Source organism: Python bivittatus, unplaced genomic scaffold (assembly GCF_059951505.1).
Source record: "Python bivittatus isolate LINGU-HERP-01145 unplaced genomic scaffold, Pbiv_v1 ctg000480_np1212, whole genome shotgun sequence".
In the NCBI taxonomy this organism is placed as follows: domain Eukaryota; kingdom Metazoa; phylum Chordata; class Lepidosauria; order Squamata; family Pythonidae; genus Python; species Python bivittatus.
Window position 1 is genome coordinate 85,421,712 of NW_028277075.1, and position 22,671 is coordinate 85,444,382.

Sequence of the window (22,671 nt, forward strand, 5' to 3'; positions counted from 1 at the left end):
AACATTATAAGCACACAGACGATTATCCTGTGCAATGCCCAACCAATTCTGGAGGTTTCACCCCATATCCTATAAATGTACATTATATGAACACCTGTATATGTGCATACACATACACATTTTTCTAACAAAAAGGGGGACCAGGCCAAAAATGTATCAATTGAATTGTTAACTATAAATTGTAATTATTTGCTTGTTAAATAAGATGGCCGATTTACAAAACTGATTGATTCCCTAGCTGCATAAACCATCCATTTTCTCATAGTATTATTCCAGCACAGCGAAACATACATACATCCCTCCCTCCCTCCTTCCAACAGAAGAATCAGGAAACAAAGGGGTGGAGAGAAAGTGTAAGAAATAGAGGAACAAAGCAAGGAAAAAAGAACAGGGGGTGAGGGGGAAGGATGGAGGTGGGACAAGGCAAAGAAAGTAACTAGGCAGGGAAAGAAATAAAGGGCACGCTTGTTTCTGTGCAGCAAAAAGGGTTAAATTCACCAGGCAAACTCCCCCTCCCCACACACACACACCCTAGCAACTAAATCTTCAAGCATTTCCTTCAAGGATGCACTTCATGTTATTTTCTTTTATTTCAACAGCTTTTACTTTTCTTATCAGTAAATGTAAGACAACAAAACTCATAACCCTCCAAAATTCACAGGTAATTGCTTTCTGGAAACAAAAACCCTTCTTCCTATGGGGTAAATATGGCATTTTTCATTCATTAAAACAACCAAACAAAAAACAATATAGAAAAACATAAATGTATTTATTTATTTGTATTTCAAATTTAGGTATACATAAATAAATAAATTTATGTTTTTCTATATTGTTTTTTGTTTGGTTGTTTTAATGAATGAAAAATACCATATAAATGGCTCAGCGATGTCTTTATTTCCAGGTAGCTCAAAATGAATGTGGATGTTGTCAAAACCTCAAGTCCATAAGAGTGTTAACTTTCCTGTGGAAATGACTATTTCCTTTATTGAGTATTGACATTGGTTTTGCTCAGATGCAAGATGTGGCTTAAGTGGCAAAGCAAGCAAAAGCTCCCATTACAAAGCAAATAGCTCAAATGGCCATCACATTTCTAACCAGAAGTACAAAACAAAAAACAAAAAACTAAGAATCTGTAATAATTTTACTAGGGGGCACACTGTGTGGGCAGCTCTTATCCCCCTACTTGCTGGAATGCCTACTAAGGACGTAGGTTCTGCTTGATGGCCCCTGTGCTCCACCCACAATAGCCACCACTGTTTAGAATTGCCATAGAACAGTGTTGTCCAAACTTGGCCACTTTAAGATGAGTGGACTTCAACTCCCATAATTCCTCAGCCATGCTCCACTCATCTTAAAGTGGCCAAGTTTGGACAACACTGCCATAGAACATCTCTTACATTTAACCTCCTTTTTGAGATTTTAACATTTAGATTGTTCCCAGCTCAACCGTAACATCTGGGGGGCACTTACCTAATGCCTGGAGCATCTAACAAGTTTGTCAGCCCTGCCCAATTGATTTCCAAGTGCTGTGATAAGAATTAAAACAGCAACAAAAGTGCAAGGTTAATACTGAAAACAAATACAGAACTGCTCAAAAAAATATTTGTCAAAGTTAAGAACATGGAGAGCTGGTTTATATCAAGTCAGATGCACGGTCCATTGAGGCTCTATTGGAGATACCAGGAAATGTATCTGCAATCTTTTCTCCATGCAGAGCATATCACATAACATTGAGAAAATCAAGAATAAATAGCGAGTACAATAAAATCTCCATAATTATAACAATGAAGCATCTTTCATTCATCTGAAATGTTTATGGTATTTTAATTCAGCACAAGTATTGTGTGGCCATTCTGAGTGAATTCAGACTGTCAACCACCCAAGCCTTGAGGAATCATCTGGTCATTTCTATTACCTGCCCATTATAAAAGGCGTTTGGCTACTGCTACAAGTTCCATGAGCAAGAAAACTAACCATCTAGCAGGGCAGCTTCAGGGCAGTCACATTCCTGAATGGTTTGTGTTGATGAATAAGCATCATCAGGGCCTTGGTTCATTTCCTTCACGGGAAGCCTGTCACACTGACTGGATTCTTCTCACTTCCTTGCAATGGAAGGCTGAGACAATCAGCATGTGTCAACGTTCTAAACTTAACACATGTCTGTCAGGTGTATCTACTTGGCCAATGCCAGAACTCGCATTGCTAGTTTCAGGAATGACAGTGCATTCTGAGAGCTGAATTATCATAGAGCTGCTGAAGCTTTCTACCCTGCCTCCTCAGTGGGTTTGGAGGATACCACCAGAGGCTTAGAGGCCTCCTCCTGGAATACATCTTACTAAATAAAGCATCTCTTTCAAGGCATGTAGTGAAGGCAGTAAGTGTCTGAATGTGCAAGACTTTAAACATTAATTTTAGCGCAATGATGGAGAGAGGAGGCTGAGGAGTCTTGTGCCGAAGCAACACTTTGAGCTAATACTTTTTTTTTTTTTCTAGAAGTGTACAAAATGATTGAAAAGTCAGAGTGGTGTAAGGTCTCTAATACACAATATAAAAGCTGTGATCTTATCATACTTATAGGGTAATACAGTACTGTCCATCTGAGAAAGCATATTTCAGATGATGCCTTTCCCTTATCACCCTGTACTTTGGAAACACTGGTTGTATGTTAACTGAAACAGACCAGCAATAGGTTTACAGATTAGTTGGCTTCTGTAGCCTTTTTTCCCCAAGGGCTGTTCAAGCGCATAAAATCAATGTCCTTTATACGCCACAGTTTTAACTCTACTGGAGAGGATATTATTCTCAATTGTGTGGCTGTTTGCTGTGATAGTGTACTGAACCTCTGTCACATCCCAATGCTACTCTGCACAAATGGAGTATCTTGTTATGAACAGAGTAGGTGAAATACCTAAATTCCTGGTATGTTTTTCATATTTCAGTTCTGTAGATTTTACACACTAGAGGCTTTTCTGCCCTGCAGCCTTCAGCTGCTTGTCTCCCGTGCATAAACTGTCTGGAAATGAAGTCAGTTTAAGAAACCCTTTTCTGGATTTCAACCCTTCCTCCTCTTGGGCCACCGTGATGGACAGGTGTCTTGCCTGGATAGTGGTTAAGAAGGCCCCACTTTGGTGGATTCCAATGAGTCCTCCCTCCCCTATTCATGCCAGGAAAGCAAGGGCCAAATGCTTCCCCCTCTGTCAGCTTGTCTTTGGAGGACTGGTAAAAAAACCCCAAAGGTAGCAGTTTACAGTTCTTCCTGTAATGTGGGCTAGAAGGGGAACCTAGGCAGAACTTTTGCCATTTTCACTCAAACAAGCAGCAGGCAGGCAGGCAGGAGGGCAGGAAGGCACCAACATTTCATTGTTCCACTACTGAACTTAAACACTGCCCCCAGGTCCAGCCTTGAAGACACAGTGCAGGGACTTGGGGGAGATGCCCACCAGAGCATATACTAGCCAATAGGAACAGAGGCTGTGCAAGATGGAATGAAGTTCATTAGGCAGACTGGTCTGTTCTGCTTGCACCAACATGGAGAAAAAAACCTCTCCTTTAATGCAAAGCAAGAAAACTGCCTTCCCAATAGGCTGGGGGGGGGGGGGGGACTGAGGCAGCGGTAATGCAGTTCTGCTCACCTGAAATGGTGGTTGGCCCATCTTCACCCCGGGGCAAGCTGGCAGTATGGATGTCTTTTTAGAATTGGTTTCAAATGTGTGAAACTCAGGCCCAGGAAACATGTGCTTGGATTCATGTTTATTGTTTTAGATGGGTCTTGAAAACCCACTTGGTTCTTGGATGTTAGCCTGAATGTAATTCTTTACTTAACACTATTAATTGTTGGGTTACTTTTCCTTTAAATTGTTTCAATTTAGTTTTATGAGTGCTAGACTAGGTTGTATAGTATTTTAAACTGCTCTTTTAGTACTGAATATTTTTCTTTAAAGTTTTAATACTTTTATTTCTATACGCGAGCTATCATGGGGAGTATTTCTTCGAAAAGCTGCAGTGAAATATTTGAAGTGAAATAAACTGAACTCCTTCAGTAGCACTATTTCTGAATTACTCTCATAACATGTTTCAAAGCTATCTTCCTGTTTGTTTTGTTTTGGGATTCTTTGTTTAAAATTATGATTGGGAAGAAGAAATAATCTTTTACATTTTAGAAGGACATTCACAATTCTATTATAAAACAATATGTAGATCAGCAGTCCAAATATGTAAGGACACTATTTCTAAATTGGCAAAAAATCAGGAGTCTGGTAGTACCTTTTTCGACTAACAAATTAAAATCTTATGCCTTTTAATAAAATTTGTTAGCTGGAAAACGTGCTACCAGACTCCTGATTTTTTGCCACCACAGACTAACATGGCTCTCCTCCTCCTATTTCTATAATGGTGTATCAGAATTGACTTACAGGTTTCTGTATAAAAAACATGGTTACAGCTCCAAAAAAGGGTATATCTGTCAGAAGGGGCTCCAGGATTACTCGTAATGTTCCATACAACTGAAGAAAAAAGATTAAGGAAATAATATTGAATTAATCACCAGGAAGGAAAAAATATGAAATATCTTTAAAATGTATACTAAAGTTGTTCTGTACCTACCTGTAGTCCTTTCACTCCTACTTTAAGCTTGGAGAGCTCCATGTGAATTTCACAATCCCCTATATAACTGAGAAGGTGTTTAAATTAGCAGGGTATTAATTTGAAAAAACCAAAAAAGTGAAAGACAAAACATTACTCTTTTCTTATTATTCTAAAGAGCTTTCTTATATTATTATAGTATAAGATGAAGAACAAAACTCTGATTAAAAAGGCATAATAAGATTATATGTGAATACAGATTTAGACCAGATATATTTTACAATATCACTTCCCATTTGCTCTGGGAAGCAGACAACTTGAGGTAGTCCTCAGTTTAAGAACGAATTCCATTCCCAAGGTCTGTCCTTAAGTCAAATTTGTATGTAAGCTTGAAGAGTATTATTGTATAATACTTTATAAGTAGTATTGTGTATTTAACTCAAACCATTGTGTATTTAACTCGAATCATGCTGTATTTAACTTGAATTTTGCTGAAATAGGCTCCGTACTTACCTATGGTTGTCCGTAAACCAGGTGTTCTTGACCAAGGGACTACCTGTACTTTACTTTCTTATCACGCTAATGTTTTCTGCTACAGATAGAGTAATAAAGTCCTTAACCTATAGACTTTTATTTTTTTAGGGGGACACATCAAATAATATATTTGCCAAATTAACCCCATCTCCTTTATCACTACATAACTTTCAGGAAATTTGGTACATTTAATGAGTATGTATGTATGTATATATATATGTATGTATATACACACACACACACACACACACACACACACACAAAGAATCATGTTGAAAATTTATCTACTTTCCCCCCCCCCTCTGATTGCTTTTTTGCCAAACAAGATATAATGCATTAATATATATATATATATTTTACTTTTTCCTCACACAAAAATCCATTAAGGAAAAAGAGATAGAATAACTGCATACTATCTACTAATTGCAGTAATCAGAAAGCACCCTGGAATTACAAAGAAAGTTGATGAACCATTCAGATTCAAGTACTACACTGAAATAAGATTAACACTATTTTATAATAGGGCTCCGATGAAAGACTGCAAATTATGACTTCTACTACTACTACTGCCACTTAGGGTCTCAACAAATTTTGAGAGAATTTATAACAGGAACAGCAGTTCACACATAAAATACCTAAGAAGTGTCAATCACTGGCTAATCAAAGTTTCTGATCTTTAAACTATATTTAACATTAAATGTGAATATATATGAGTTTATATTGATTAATTGAAATGATTGCAGGCAAACAACCTGTGTCTACTGATAAATAAGATCTTTGCGGATTGATAGCAACAGAACTAATTAATTATCATCAAGATGTTGTCCTTCAAATTTCATGTTACAAGAACCCCAACTGTATTGAGTTTACACAACAGTTCTCTTCTTGTGGAGATACAAGCAAACCATCAAGTATGAACTCTAACATTTTCCTGTGTGATGGGGCTTAGAATCCAAAAGTATGAAGGCATTGTAATGAATACAGCACTGTCTTACAGCCAGGCTCATAACTAGGGAGGGCTGGAGAGCACTCCGCAAATCTCTTTTGGCCTCCAAATGTTTCCACTTAAATAGTATGCCCAATTGTATGGCTCAAAATAATGTGCCCAATAATGTGGCTCAAACAAGCAGCCTCCCACCCCCAATTCTTTCTCTGTTCCCTTCAAAAGTTTTGGTCTAACTACAGGTCTATTTATAGTCACACCAGTTTTACGTTCATTCTTTGCTCTCTAATAATGTACTGTCATGTCATAGTGAAAGATAGGAAGCATTTCCAAGTAGAAGCGAAGTCCAGTTTAGTTGACCTCACATGTCAATCTTGGCACTGTTTAAACTAAATATGCATTTCCTGCATGATCCCTTCTCCTGCTTTCAAATGTCACATCCTGCTGTCAAACTGTTTTTGCATTAACCTGATGATAGCATGCTTATTCAACTCCTGCAGCCTTCTGTGGTGTAAAAAGCCCTACTTGAGATTGTATTGTGATGCTACCCTAGGCAGCAAGAGGTAATAATTTCTTTTAGCACACCACCCAAAGTGTACACCCAAAGCAATAGAAGATGCTTCAATGATCAGAGTGTCCACCAGCAAAATCTAGTTTTGTTTTCTTCTGACTAAAACTAAATACATGATTATTTTTCAAAAATAAAAAATATTTGCCTCTGTAACCAAACCAAGCAGATGCAAATATGTCTAAGGAACACAAGAATCCTAGGCCAGGAGGGAGCCCTAGGGCCATGCTGCATATTGAGAGCAGCTCCATTTACTCTGGTGCATGAAGCAAGCCCATCTCTTACTCTTCTTCCCCAAAGACCATCCTGAAGTTCCCATCACCTCAGGCAAGGGTGTACTTGCAGGAGCTCTTTAAAGCACAGCCTTCATCTGACTTTGCTTCTGTGTAGAATGAGGCAGGAAGCCAGTATCCCCTGCTTTATCTTCAGAATGTGCTAAGTCCAAAGACCCTAAGCAGGGGGGTGCAGGGAACATGAAGCTTTTCAGGCATTTCTCCTGGGCTCATCAAGTCTGCCCACAGGAAACTGGGTTCCTGGCATCATTGGTTTCTAACTGTGGTCGAAGAGGATCAAGTTGATGGCTCCAGAACCTGAAAGATCCACTTGCATACATTTATTGGAGGAAGTGAAAAGTAAATTCTGTTCCTGCAATTGCAGAATCTGATAAAAAATGGAAGGGACTATGGGGAAAGTATGTTTCCCATACTGTTTCTTGCAAGAAATAAAGCATAATACTGGAAGCTAATGTTTATTCCAGAAATAGAAGGAATCAAAGAGCTAGTTCCTTTCAGACAAGGCAAAAACACCCCTAGTTGTTCTGGAAAATACCCCCAGTTGCCCTACAAAGAAGCAGCTTTGTATTTTGCCCAGTAATATCTAGTAACAAATCATGTGATGCTAACATTGCATTAAGTGTTTTCCTAGCTGAAGAACAAGCACACTTGAAATCCAGTTGCATGATTTGTTTGACTAAGATTATTGGAAATGACAAGAGGATACAACTTAGGGTTGAAATGTTTAGTGGCATCAGGTGTTTGTAGTCCCAAAACTCCTCTACCCTGCTAATGTGGTAGAAATGGCCATTCTGCCCATATGCCTGAAATGCCTTTTCAGTTCCCAGGCTGGGTTCACATCTTACATGCAGTTTGCATGGTTTAACTTAGCATGTTGTGTAAACCCAGCCAATTTAAACTTTTCTATAAACCATGGTTAAAGAAACTTCACCTGTATGAGTGATCACCTGAATCACAATGTGGACCATTTCAGCTCAGTACTAGCAAAAGTTGTGGTCCCGTGAGATCATTTTAGACATAGTTTTAACAGGGGAAGACACACATTTGGGGAAGATACTTTTCAGATAGTAAAGCAGACTGGGTGCTTCCAGATACGTATATGGACCTCAACTCCCAGAACCAATTCTCAGCAATGGCCAAGCTGTTTGACAATCTGAAAACCAAAGTCCATACATTTGGAGGGCATCCAGGTTGGGGAAGGCTGTGAGAATGTGCCTCATTTCACTTCATAATGTGGTAAGTCAGCCATGCATTTTTGCAGGGAGGACATTCCTTCTTACTCCCTTCAGTGACCTCTTGGCCTCTGCCTTTCAGTCTTGCTTTAATGGCTTGATGGGGCAGAATAGATTAATTAGTGGAGGCAGGAAAAGGAGAAGCTAAGCCAAGCAAAGCTACCCAATGAAATAGGATGAAGAGACAGCATGCTACAATCTCCCCTAAGGAGAGAATGGTTTCACATAATATGCTAGTTACATTGGTCACAAATCAATGCCTATATTTAGATTTAATTTGATTTCTACTTTTTAAATAACTTCCTATGTTACAGCACAAGAGTCATACTACTGAAATCATCATGACCATGATGGCTGAGTAATACACCGTAGACTGCCGGGCACATGCGTGAGCCACTTCAGTGACATGCAAGTAGTGTTGATGCCGGAGCGAAACAAATTCAGAAGCACCTTGGTTCCCACCTCATTTGCAAGATACAGTGGAACCTCGGATTACGAACGCTTCTGTTAACGAACTTTTCAGGTTACAACCAGCTCTGGCCGCAAAATTTTGCTTTGGTTTGTGAACTCCGCCTCGGGGTATGAACAGGATACCCGGCCATTTTCCCTCCTGTGACATGGTCCGCGGCCATTTTTCCGCCCGACACATGGTCTGCGGCCATTTTCCGCCCGACACGTGGTCCGTGGCCATTTTTCCGCCCCTGACACGTGGTCCGCGGCCATTTTTCCACCCCTGACACATGGTCCACGGCCATTTTCCGCCCCTGACACGTGGTCCACGGCCATTTTCCGCCCCTGACATGTGGTCCGTGGCCATTTTTCTGCCCCTGACACGTGGTCTGCAGCCATTTTTCCACCCCTGACACGTGGTCCGCGGCCATTTTCCAGCCCTGACACGTGGTCGTAGGGAAGGGGACTCTCCCTCCAAGCAATAGCCGCCTCCCTGTCCTCCATGCCAGAACGGATTAACGGTAATTACATTGAACCTTATGGGGAAATTTCCTTCGGGTTGCGACCAATTCAGGGTGCGACCAGAGTCACGGAACGAATTAAGTTTGTAAACCGAGGTTCCACTGTATACTGTATGCAATAGACTAAGGTTATAAAGTGAGACAAAAACGATATTAAATTGTCACTATTTAATATTCAATTAAAATTAAGTTTAATGTCAGTCTTTCCTCCTTGAAATCTGGAAACAGTTAATCCAAGAAAGGAGAACTCTGAGTAACGGTAACTACAAGAAGGTAGGCAAACGTTACCATACAGGAATTCTAGCAAGTACTCTACTTTCAAATGAGACATCTAATTTACTGTAGGCAAACCATGGCAGCAAAACCTCCTACTTTTTGGGTGCTTTTGTGAAGATGAGATATCTGCATCTCTTTGTTGCTTTGATAATTACTATTCCTTTTATTAGTATGAGAAATAACTTTCAGTATAAATTGTTAATATTACACTCTCCATGTATTTAATAATTTTTCCTTCTCTCTCATTCAAAATCAGAATTTGGTGGCAACTTCTGTCAGGCCGACGGAAACTACACCCAAAAGCTTGGAGAAGGGAACCCCAGTATGATAGAAATTCTTTCCCCTGTACTATCTCTCCTAGCAAAGTGTCCTGGTTCCACAAAACAAAACAAAACAAAACAAATATGCATATTTCATATGACTGCCTGAAAAGTAAATTACCCAAAACAGGCAGCTATGTGCTGAGTGTTATCGAAGCCGATCCTCCGTCTTCAAGCAATGGTAATCAGATCACATGACCGACACAGAGAACAAGGAAATACATCATGAGGTCATATAAGTTTGCGGATCACCAAACATAATGTGGCTCGGTGAGTTGAGAATGCTGCAAATATGTAGGCACTTTTCACAAATATTTGAACAAGGCAATTTTGAGGGATTAAGCAAACCAACAGAAAGTCAGTTATAAGTAGTAGCTATAAATATTGCGCTTGCCTATACAGTAGTCTAAACTACTCAACATAAGCAAATATTGTAATATGATAAACCAAAAAATGGAGAAACAGAAACACCTATAATGCTATTCTAAGAGGAAGTTGATAGTTTGTCATGTTGCCCCCTTATTTTCACATCAGCAAAACGCACCTTTGTTATCTCCCTCGACAGTCTAAAGGAGCTAAAGCAGCAATGAATCAGGGAAGGAATGTGGGCAGTGCCTAAGAATGTGGCTTGAAGATTTCAATAGTTCCACCTTTTCCCTCTGCACTGGAGGAAGGACTCAGCACCTACTCCCAATCTACATGCGAGGCGGTGTCCCCTGGGGTGCCTAACTGGATGAGCTGGTTTTTGAATCCTCCTCCCTTGATGACACCTATTCCTTATTTCTGCAGCAGGTGACCTCACAATAGCATCCCCTGTGAATCACGCAGGATTGTGGAGTCCAGCCAAATAAGACAGGTCTATTTGCAATGGAAAATTACCTCCTCACTCAAACTCTCCGTGGGAAAACACCCATATCACTTTTTCATAAAAATAGCTGGAGGAGAAACAGTTGCCCCGTGCTAGTTCGGTTTTCTCCTATAGCCAAATATATTACTCTCCTGAAGAATTTCAGCAATGCATCTTTAAAGAGCAGATTTGAAAGTATTCAGGCAATACTTAACCAAACATGGCTTCATTGAGTTCTATGCTTTTATCTATGCAGAGCACCTAAGGACATGAACACACAATATCACAGATACTCATGATTACAAAATTCAAGGCAAATGAGGTTGGCCATTACTATATTATTCATTTATTTTGCTTTAGGGCTGCTTCCAGACGAATAATTCCATGACCAATCATTAAACTACTTATAGACAGAATACAGTCAGCTTTCCACATCAAAAGTACTGCACTTTAGTTATATTCATAGTAAGTACTGTACTTAGTTTTTTTAATGATTCTGTTCTTGTTTCTAGATATTCGTAACAGCTTGGTTTTACTCACATGCATATTCTCTGCTAAATAGAGACCATGTTGAACAAACTGCAGCCTTCCAATCAGGGTTATCTCAGCACATTTTTTCTATAAATATAGCCTGTAATCATTATTCTTCATGGATGGTCTCAATCTAACTTTCCCATTTGAAGCAAATGTTCATCTCCATTCATCTGTATGCATGTTCTACTCTCAGAGAAACACTTCTATAACCTCATGTTCATCACAATAAATGTACCTCTGCAGATTCATATACTTACGCTTGAGAACAGGTGGTACCATAACTAGCCTCTATTACATTCGATAGCACTATTTTAGGAAAAGCAAAGCAATCAATATTAGCAACAGGATTCACAGAGAGAATTCACTGTTCACTGCTTATTAGTGAAGCTGATCAGATGCTTTCTAATGATAAATCATAGGAGATAATACAGTTCTATACTACCATATTTGCAAGTCCAGGATCACTTGTCTTCGGTCAACTTCTTTAGTATAAGCTTTCACTCCTTTAATTTTAGGGCACTGAAAACAAAGCACGCAGCAGTGTTATTCATACAGTGATGAGAAATATACCCATAAGAAAACCCCATCTATCTTAGCAAAAATATAATAACATCCAAACATCAAGCTGGAGCTATGATGATTCCAAAAAATATATTTTCTGCAGAAAGAAAACAAAATAATGGGTAGGAGAGAAAGATTACAGAGTATTTTCTACTTCAGAAGTATTGCGACTAAACCTTCTATCATTTCCAGTCACCAGGGAGTTGGAAGTTTTGCTCCAACACATCTGGGGGACAAAATTTGGGGGAAGGCTGTACTACAGCCACTGATTTTGCATTTTAAAATTCAGCCAGCTAAAATACTAGCTGTTGAATCAAATAGAAAAAAGACATCCAAAATTTAAAAACTCACTAAGAAAAAAGAAATGCTGATTACTACTTAGGATTACTGAACAAAATGAGGTACTTACTTAATTAACTGAATTAGACAATGCAAGGCATTTTCTTTCAATAATATTGTGTGCTTTTTTAAAAGGCCTAACAAAGCAAAGGATAGGTTCTTTACACTTTTTATATTAATACATTCAGGAACTAAGTGATTAATGAGTGAAAAGAGGGGGTTCTTTTGCCACTGATAGCCCCTATAAATACAGACTACTTGACAACAACTAGAATATTTAGAACAGGGTGGGAGCAAACACCGTAAGAATATTTCAGAGGACTGCCTTCTATCAGGAGATAGATTCTACAGTTGCAACATCCTTTTGTTATTTTTTTATACTAGCACCTTGAGGACCACTAAGTACAGCCAAGACCAGAAGATTCGGAGATCAAGAATCTATTTTGAGTAGAATAGAGTTCATAATCCTTCTGCACAAACATCTACTCTTTGGCTGGTGTGGGTCTTCCGGGCTGTGTGGCCGTGTTCTGGAAGTTTTGTTTCCTAATGTTTCGCCAGCATCTGTGACTGGCATCTTCAGAGAGCAGGAGCACAGACAGGAGCAGTTCTCTCTGTGCCCAGGATGAGGTGACCCTTTTGTGGGTATTTATAGAGATCTGGGGGGGGGGGATTGGGGGTGTGTGGTGGGGGGTTAGGGTGTGTGTGGGGTTTGGGTTAACGAGTGGCTGCTGTTTTGGTGTCAGAATACGTGTGTATCTTCCTGGGGATTAGGCAGGGTTTTTTCTTCTATTGAGTTGTTAACAAGTGGCTGCTGGGGGTGATTAGTATGTTCATAAGTTCATGAACATACTAATCACCCTCAGCAGCCACTCGTTAACCCAAACCCCACATCCCCCACACCCCCTAACACCCCCACCACACACCCCCAATCCCCCCTCAGATCTCTATAAATACCCACAAAAGGGTCACCTCATCCTGGGCACAGAGAGAACTGCTCCTGTCTGTGCTCCTGCTCTCTGAAGATGCTGGTCACAGATGCTGGCAAAACGTTAGGAAACAAAACTTCCAGAACACGGCCACACAGCCCGGAAGACCCACACCAGCCATCGTATTCCGGCCGTGAAAGCCTTCGACAATACATCTACTCTTTGTTACCCTAAACCTTCTACTTTCAGCTGAGTAATTTAAGGCATGGGTTTGAGCAGGTTCATTTTATTACAGCCATTATTAATAAAATGAATGTCAGAAATCCTTGCATTGCAAATCATCAGAAATTAAGCAATGGATCTAGATCTATCTTAAGCCTACCTGCACACAAAAAATACATTCATAAACTACTAGTCTGGCTGGTGGCAGTCATTTTCAAAGACATCACCTTACCTTATCTCCAAGGTGGATTCTGGTAAATGTACATGTTTTTAGATGTACATTTTTTGTTCTGATTTTTGGTTCAAGAACTTCCTTAAATGTCTTTTCTATAATTGCTCCAAAATATGGCCAGATCTGTTCAACAACCTATTCATGAAATAACAAAAGCCTAAAGTCATGACATGTTTATTACTGTAGTTTGCCATTATTATTTTAAAGACAGAATGCTAACTTTGCTTATGTAAATGTCTTTAAGTTTCTAAAGTGGCAGACAATACACTCATTGCAAAGAAACCGTAAAAATAAATGCAAAGTAAAAGATATGTACAGTTACTTGTTCAAATAGCTGATAATCTCCAGCAGCAAAAATGAACACTTGAGTGTTTTTTTACATAAAAAAACTAGCAGGCAAAGCAGATATCAAGACCTGGCAATAGCTAAGAGCAGGAAAGTTGAAGAGACAGAGGGGCTAATTCTGACTGCACAAGACCAAGCTTTAAGAACAAATGCATACAAAGCCAGAACTGAGAAGACAGCGACAGACAGCAAATGCCGCCTCTGCAAAGAAGCTGAAGAAACAGTGGACCACCTAGTCAGTTGCTGCAAGAAGATCACACAGACTGACTACAAACAACAGCATGACAAAATAATAACAATGGTGCACTGGAATATCTGTAAGAAATACTACTTGCCTGCAAGCAAGAACTGGTGGGATCACAAAATAGACAAAGTAATAGAAAATGAAGAAGCTAAAGCACTCTGGGACTTTAGAATTCAAACAGACAAGCATTTGCCACACAACACCCCAGACTTAACAGTTGTTGATAAGAAAAACAAAAAAGTCTGGATGGTGGACATTGCAATACCTGGAGACACAGAATAGAAGAGAAAGAACTGGAGAAAATCACAAAATATAAAGACCTGCACAAAGAAATAGAATGACTGTGGCAAAAGGAAGCAAAGATAGTACCGATAGTAATAGGTGCCTTGGGTGCAATTCCAAAACATCTGGAGCACCACTTGAAGGCCATCAGTACTGACAAAATCATCATCAGTCAATTGCAAAAGGCAGCTTTACTTGGAACAACTTACACCCTATGACAATACTTTTAATATTATTAAACAACAACATTTGCCTACCCCAGGTTCTTGGGAAGGACTCGACAGGTGGACAAAAATGCCAAATCCAGTGTAAACATCTGGCTGACTATGCAACAACCATAATAATACTAATCCCTTCCAAACTACAGGACAAGATTAGAAGATTCAGAAAAACTATTTTCAAGCTTGAAACAAACATTTGACAATATTGCTTTAATTTAAGCTGCGAATGAGATTCCTTCATGATTCCCCTGGGCTGCATAACATTTCCCAAAGTACTGAATGTTTTTCATCCCAGGCATGGCCTCTTGCTCCATTCTTGCTTCTGCTATGAACTTCTGAGATAACATTAGACACAGTAGTTCAATATTTCACTTTTCCTCAGAATCTAATATGCAAATCTTGCCACTAGGAAAGGGGGACATTTCATTCCATGTGTCACACAGGACCAAAGTCTGGTGCTGATGACAACTCTTCCAGTCAGTTTACTGCAATTCAACTAACACGGAAGATATTGTAGATTTGGGCTGGCAAGGATGAGTAAGACTATTACAGGATAGTTGTCAGTTGTATGAAGATCTGCCTCAGAGGTTTCAGTGCTAAGCACTTAGTAACAAAGGGAAAAAAAAAAAATTACTGCACAATTTGTTTTGGACGAGTCTTGGCAAAGGCAGATGGCAATACTTTTTCTTCAGCAGAGAAGAACTTTGATCAAACAAACTTCAGGGCAAACCCTGAACATCATACAAATCATACCCAACTTACCCCAGCCACTTAACTAGAGCAAATACATTTATTCATGGGTGATTCAACAGCCAGGTTACAAAGCAAACTTTGAAACAGGAACATTTCAGCGTTATGCTTATTAGATAACAGCTCCTTCCATATCCTGTGCCTTACCTTGTTCAGCCACTCTACCCGTTCAACATCAGGGAAGTGCACCTGGAAAGCAAGTGCAAAAGACACAGATGAAAACTGATTTCACTATGGGAATTAATAAGCAGGATGCAAGTAAAATGACAGGCCTAACAAGAGACCACTATAAGTCTGATACATAGGATGATTCTGTAGTGATATCAAATGTGCACCTCAATAATGGGTCTGTCCTACAGAATATACTTCATTTGCGGGTTTATACACATGAAGAGGCAATTACACAGAAGCAAAGAGAAAGCTCCTTATTGAAAACGGAAGACAAGATTAATTCAACTCAGAGAAATAGCTGTAGCTTTGTCGTACAGGGCATATTTTATATACGGGCGCATGAATTTATATATTTTCTCTTTATTATTCTGATGTTGGTGGGGCTGCTTTTTATGTGGAACTTGATTATTAGCTACCCAGAGCCTCCAGGAATGGGCAACATACAAATAAATAAAGTAAATAAGTAAAGGTGCAAAAAGTCTAGCCTCTGGAATTTCCAGTTAAAAGACGATCAAACAGTATTTCTGAAAAAGCTTGGGTCGGACAGCTTCTTCTTCTGAGAACAGACAATATTGGATCAAGTCAACCAACTGTCCAAGAATCAGTAACATGATGATGGCATCTATGGCAGTCCACCATTATACCTAACATGCAATCCAAGTTCTCATGCAAGATTTCAGGGCAGAGATCACCGAAACATTGACATTTCATTTAGCTTTAATTGTTGTCACCCCCGCTAATGGAAATAAATCTTAACTGTCAGCCTTATATCACAAGACAAAAACTCTTCATAGTAAAGCCAGATTTATTATACGGATGAAATTTGCTCATCTCCTCAACTTATTAAAGTCCGCTATAATAAAGCCCTATATTATATCTTATATTAATATCTTATGATAATGCTAGTAGGTAAATAGCTTTTCCCTAAAGACTGTGATCAAATATAATAATATTTTATTATATATATTGATATTATTTATTATTTTAAATTGATATATGATGATATGATATGATATATGATATGATATGATATGATATGATATGATATGATATGATATGATATCAGGCTAGAAACCAGGAGACTGTGAGTTCTAGTCCTGCCTAAGGCATGAAAGGTTAGGCTGGGTGACTTTGGGCCAGTCACTTTCTCTCAGCCCAACTCACTTCACTGGGTTGTTGTTGTGGGGAAAATAGGAGGAGAAAGGAGTATAAGATATGTTCACCACCTTGAGTTATTTATAAAATTAATAAAAGTGGAATTAAAAAAATCTTTAAAAAATCTTAATTAAAAGGGCCACATATTATTAAAAACCACTGTGGAATTAACTGTAAATCTGATCTAAATTAAGATGAGAAGATAATAATTTTCCTTTTAATTGTATTAAATATTACAATTAGATAAGTGTTTTTTAAGATTTCTGGGGGCCACAAATTACACCCTTCTTTAATAAAACAGACCTACGTAGGTTTAAAAACAAAAGAGTAGAATAATGAACATTTCTAAAGAAATGTTCATGGATTAGAAGTGCTTCACGATGAGTGTTATTAACCCCTGTGCTATAAATGAAAAGGCCAGCTGTTTCTAAGTCTCCATTCACTTCATGAATAAAATGTCACACTAAGTCCCTGGATACAGAAAAAGAAAGTGCCATTAAAAATGTGATCAAAGCACAATCACAAATTTAATTCAAAAACAAAAGTATTATTACTAAAAGTTATAAAATTATGTATCCTTCCTACACTGCATGTGCCTCTTAATTGAGGGGATGATAGTAACAGTATGTTGGCTTGCAAGGCACTCTCTAAATCAGAGATCCTAGTTAACATAGAATAGGGTGAGAGTGCTCGGAATCAACTGGACTTTGAGTGTGCTTGTACCATACTGGTCCAAAAGTGCCCACGTTTTCCTGCTTTGTGTCCTTACCATTAACAAGGAATGCTGCATGTGGCACAGGTACAACTAAGGCTGGTAATCTAGTCTCCTCTTTCGGTCTTACTAAAAAGCATTATGGACAAACCTTGATCAAAGCCATGAAGATGCAGAGGTCAATATTTATGGGCCCATTCAGTGACTTTGCTACTCTTTCTGCCCTTTGCATACACTTGCTTATCCTGAAGGTATGATAAGTATGTACTGAATGTGTGTGTATGTATGACTGCATATGGGGATGTGTGTATGTGTACACACACACACACATCATATATATTTAAAAAGATAGTACATATTAGGTGGGTAAACCATAAGAATTTAAGGATATAAGATAAAATTCAGTGCACTGTTACTTTAATTATATGGTAATACAACCAAAGAATTTTATGACTATAAAATAAAACCTATGGTAGGAGTCATGTTGAGATCAGTTCTCAGTGCAATTCAGTAAAAATGATGTTTGTTCCACACTCCAGAATCTAATCAAGCAAATACTGCAACAGAAATTGCACAAGATTTGTGGGAGAGAGAAATTATGGTAGATACAAATCTCTCTCCCTCTCTCTCTCTCTATATATATATGTCTGTGCACATGAATACTCAGACACAATAGATATATATCTTCCTTTTTTCACTGCAATTCTCGAAGATGCTTGTAACACTGATAAGCTTGTGTTCCATGTATAAGTACATTAACACCATACACAACATAATTCAAATGGGAGGGGGAAAAAGTCTCAGTTTGAGCAAAAGCTGGTGTTAGATGACATATGATGGGAGGGAAAGAACAGTCCAGCAGGAAGTGGAATTATATTCAGTACCATGTTTTAGAGATCACTGTCTGCCCGAGAGAAATGGTGGCCTTCCCACATTTCTCATTATCACTCTGCTTCATAGGAACACTTCCAAGGACAGTAGCCTCTAGTCAGCCTAGGTACTTTCTTGCCCATGATCTGTTACGGAAGCATGAGAAAATCACAGGGGTAAGCAGAAAAAGCAACCTTGCTCTCCAGTAAAATCAAACGCTCTTCACTGTCAGTTTGTTATTCACCAGGGGTCATTAGTGGGCTGGAAGAGTTGCAAGAAGCAGTCAAACGCTACTATTCAAGACAGTGATCCCACTCCCACCCCCAGCAGTAACTTTGGAGGGAGAGACAAGCTGCAGTCTGCCTGCACGGAGAAGGTATTGCCAACCAAGCAAAAGTCACTTATGAATAAACATGAGTATTGCCGTACTATTAGGTACGCTTCCATCCTACCAGGTGAATTAGGATAAGGCAAGTAGAAGATAAACCAGTCCCTACTGGTAAAGTTCTGGGTGATTCACAGAAGACTGCTTTGTAATGCAAAACAAAAATGCAAAGTAAACAAAATGATGAGCTACCTCTGGTTTACTCCAGGTATTTTTCACCCAGCCTCAATGTTCCTCATGCATAACATAGGAGCAGAGTGGCAGAAAGGTTTGGCCAAAGGCAGTTTTAGAGAGTGTTTGTTAGAACACGTGATATGAACTGACACAAATGTAGGCTTGATCTGTACCTCTATGTGGCTTATCCGGTCACACAGGGTGCAAGCGTTATTTTGCTCTTGATCTCACCCATTACTTTGTACCTCTCTCCAGATGGACTATAAGGCTGAAGCCTGCCCAGGCAGAATTTGACAGTGTCACTCATCATGACCTTAGCTAGTCTATAACCGAAGCAAATGTTTACTACTGCTGGTATAGTGCAAAGGAATGACATACGTCAAGTGCAGGTGTTTTGTGATAATTCCAGTGAACTGACCTGACTTGCCAAGTTTCTTTGCTTTTTATTCCAAGGAAGAGGATGCCTCCTATTGCAGGTAAGCATCAAAACCCTTCAAAATATGTACGCAGAAAGTTCATGAGTTGTTGGCAAATCCAGCTCTAAATGGACCTGACTGAAACAATTGTTCTTTACCCACCCTACACAAACATTCTCGCTAATGGTGTAGCAGCTACTGTATTGTCTCTGTGTAATTGAAAGAAAAGAGGTCAAGTTGAGGCATTCTGTTCTGAAAGCATAACATTCCTGTGATAACGAATTCAACAGTTCATAATTGGCAATACGTTTCCTACATAAAAGCTTTTACACAGAAGGGGAAGGAAAGCTGTACTTAACCTTTTACATTATGTTACCAGAAAAAAAGAAGTTTTAAAGACATGAGTAACTGGATATGCAGTTTTCTAAGATGGTGGAGTATTTGGATCAGTGAGCATTACAAAGTCTAAGTGCCAAATTTACCATGTGCCCGGTGCTTAATGCTTAGGTAAACCTACGGCCCAATTAATATTTGCTTATTATTACCTTTATCCTGTTTTTATTCTTGAAGGAAATTAAGACTGCTTGTAGAAAAAGATTCCCAACCAGCCTCCCATCCAAAAACTTACCAAACCCATACCCATTTAGCATTTGTGAGGTTTCTACATCAGGTTCCTTCATACTCTGCTCTGTAATGCCTCTGCCAAGAAATCCTTTGAAAGCTTTATTCCTTCATGAAACAGCTCCTGATTCAAAGAGTTAAGAGAATGCACTCTGCATATGGTCCTGAATTAAATATGATACTGAAAACTTTTCAAAGCCATAGGGCCTGATAGGTCTCAGGTGAACCTCAAAGGCTTCATTCGACTTGCACATCCAAGCTAACTACTTTAACAAATCCTGCAATGATGTGGTATTTGTAAACAAGACATTAACCCAATAGGAATAACTATGCAGCTATTTCATTGCATCCTAAATTTAGTTGAGCAGGCAGTCAAAAGTTACCAGTGCCAGAGCAGCCTGGGTTTTACACACTGCATTAAGCCATAATGTGATTTCCTTGGCTTTGCTTAGCATATTGAATGAATGGAGTCAAAATTGGTTTACTCAACTAATCATGATTAAACAAACCAGAAACAATTTTCTAAATATGTTCTTATTTTACCCAATTCTACTTCCACCCCTTTATTATGAAGCAGAGCAGAGTACTCGCAGAAATGTGTAATGTTGCTGCTGACATTGATTACAAGATACTGGGCTACAGTCCTTTGATGATAGGAGCTACAGTATAAAACATCTAGAGAGGACATTTGTACCATCATAGCTAAAACTTGCAATGATGAAGACAGCACAAAAGTGGGGAAAAGGCTTTTCTGCTTCTGTACTTGCTAACCTGGTCCTGATAAAACATCACTCAAGGGGTAGAGGAAGAGACACCAACTTAAATAAAGACTTCAAACCTTTTAATTAATCTCAATTCAAATTCAATTTGAATTTGAAATAATTCAAATCAATTATTTAGGGTTACAAAAATGCAACAGGCTACTGCAGCAAAAACAATAACTTGCAACTAAATAAGTTCACAATTTATGTTAGATAACAGAGTTTTAATATAATATTCATCTAGGTGGTCTGGAAATGTTTTAAATAAAGGCTGGATTAATCCTCACTGAGAATCAGAATAATATTCAGAGTATAAAAGGACAAATACAGTTGACTTGGTACTGATTTATTCTTATGGCCATAACCTCTGGGAGGTTGGGATATTATGATATTGGGATATTTTGATATCTGTCCCCTAAGAATGCTGAAGGGAGAGCATAACATGGGTTCCATGTCATGCTCATCAGCGCCTGTGATACATGAGTACATGAGTACAACTGTGGGGAAACATCTCAGGATTCTTTGAGAGGTCACTAATCCTTGGATATCGACTTAAATAGTTCTGATTCTCTGTCTCCTTATTTGGCTGTTTGATAACATCTTTAGCCATTTCAGATCCTAAGAATAATGAATTCTTAGGCCTGGGTGAGGTCAATGAACCTATGGCCTGGGTGAGAGGCCATAGAAGAGCAGTTTATCTGGGGGCAAACAGTATTATTGCATCCTCACTCAAAGACTAGAAGATGGTTTGAACTTTTACTTAAGAGAACTCTATCCTTGAGAAATACTGTAGTTAAGATGAAAAGTGGCTTCTGGATGAAGATCTATGGTGGACTCCGCGTCCCTGAAGAGCGGGGATGGCAGTGCAGTGGAGATCAGTGGCCAGATGGCAAATTTCCTTTTCAGACAAGGAAAGATTATAAGATTGCCCGCTTGAATTCTGGACAGCTGCTCCTTGTGAGGAGACTTCAGGAACTGAGGTTTTTCTGGTTTACTCATGAGTTGAGCAGCTGGGAGTTGAGGGATTTCAACCAAACTCAGAGCCATAATGCAACCTATATGGATACAAAGTTGGCACAAGCCTCACTTTCTTAAACACTTTCAGATGTAATTAATTTACAGTTAAAGAGAGATTTTCTAAGTGGCAGGATAAGAGAATTCCACTTGGTGTGTCAACATTCTTTTTGGACTAAAAAGGAAAAAAAAAAGTTTTAAAGATTTAAAAACTTTTGGCAAATATCTTAACATGGAGTGGATGTAAGAAAGTTTAAAATGGATAAAGGGGATAGTTATTTTAAAAGATTATTTTTTGGTGAAAGTGCTTTTGAATTAATTGGAATTAAAATAGACAAATGAACTGGACCTTCATGGGAATGTTTTTTGTTTACTATTAAAGAGTGCAGACAATTGGTGGATTTTACAAAAGAAAAGATAAAGGTAATATGAGCCAGACTGTGATGCTGAGCGTAACTACGGAGTGCCATTTGAGATGAAAGTATTAAGGGCACAGGAAGACAAAACGGGGGGCGGGGGGGGGGAGGGAAGTCTGCCTTTTACTCTTTCCCTTGCAATTGAGACACTTTCACTTTTGGATTATAATATTACAATGGAAACCACCAGAAAAGCGGCAAGAATGGAAGGGAGTAGAGGATCGCTGCAGCAACTTGCAGAGAGAGGAATTACACCAGAAAATGTTTGAGGAATTCGGCAATAAGTTAGCTGAATCACTTGATGCTAATTGACTAAATCATTGGATACTAAATTGACAGCTATTGAAAAAAGAATGGATCAGTATGAATAAAATTATTTAAATATCTTTTCAGTCTCTCTGCCAAAATTGAGGCAAAAATTTTCTGCCAAAGAGACAAATAAAAGACAACATGAGAGTAATTCTGGACACTCTGGAATACTATGAGGCACATCCTGAAAAGCAAATGGCCCTGATATTTTTAGACACACAAAAAGCCTTTGACAACGTGAGTTGGCGATTTATGTTACTGCAATTGGTACAAATGGGCTTTGGCAAAAAATTTATTCAAGCCATTGAAACAATATATCATAAGCAGACTGCAAAGATCATGATAAACGGAGATTTAACAGAACAGATAGACATAACAAAAGGGACGAGACAAGGCTGTCCACTATCGCCCTTGTTGTTTGTTTTAACATTAGAAGTGTTGAATAG

At 38.8% G+C, this 22,671-nt stretch overlaps 1 protein-coding gene across 2 annotated transcripts in view; it reads right to left on the reverse strand.

The window, feature by feature from the left end:
* ESYT3 (extended synaptotagmin 3) overlaps positions 1–22,671 on the reverse strand; it is a 51,147-nt gene that overhangs the window by 21,452 nt on the left and 7,024 nt on the right. For both annotated transcript variants that reach the window (XR_015797185.1, XM_088146474.1), the window contains exons 2-7: positions 15,369–15,410; positions 13,380–13,514; positions 11,542–11,618; positions 4,603–4,669; positions 4,413–4,502; positions 1,471–1,526 (exon numbers count right to left, since the gene is read on the reverse strand). Coding sequence is in view for 1 of the 2 variants with exons in the window: in XM_088146474.1 (XP_088002600.1) it covers positions 1,471–1,526; positions 4,413–4,502; positions 4,603–4,669; positions 11,542–11,618; positions 13,380–13,514; positions 15,369–15,410 (467 nt within the window). In the remaining variant the exon portion in view is untranslated. The remainder of the gene's footprint in view (positions 1–1,470; positions 1,527–4,412; positions 4,503–4,602; positions 4,670–11,541; positions 11,619–13,379; positions 13,515–15,368; positions 15,411–22,671) is intronic.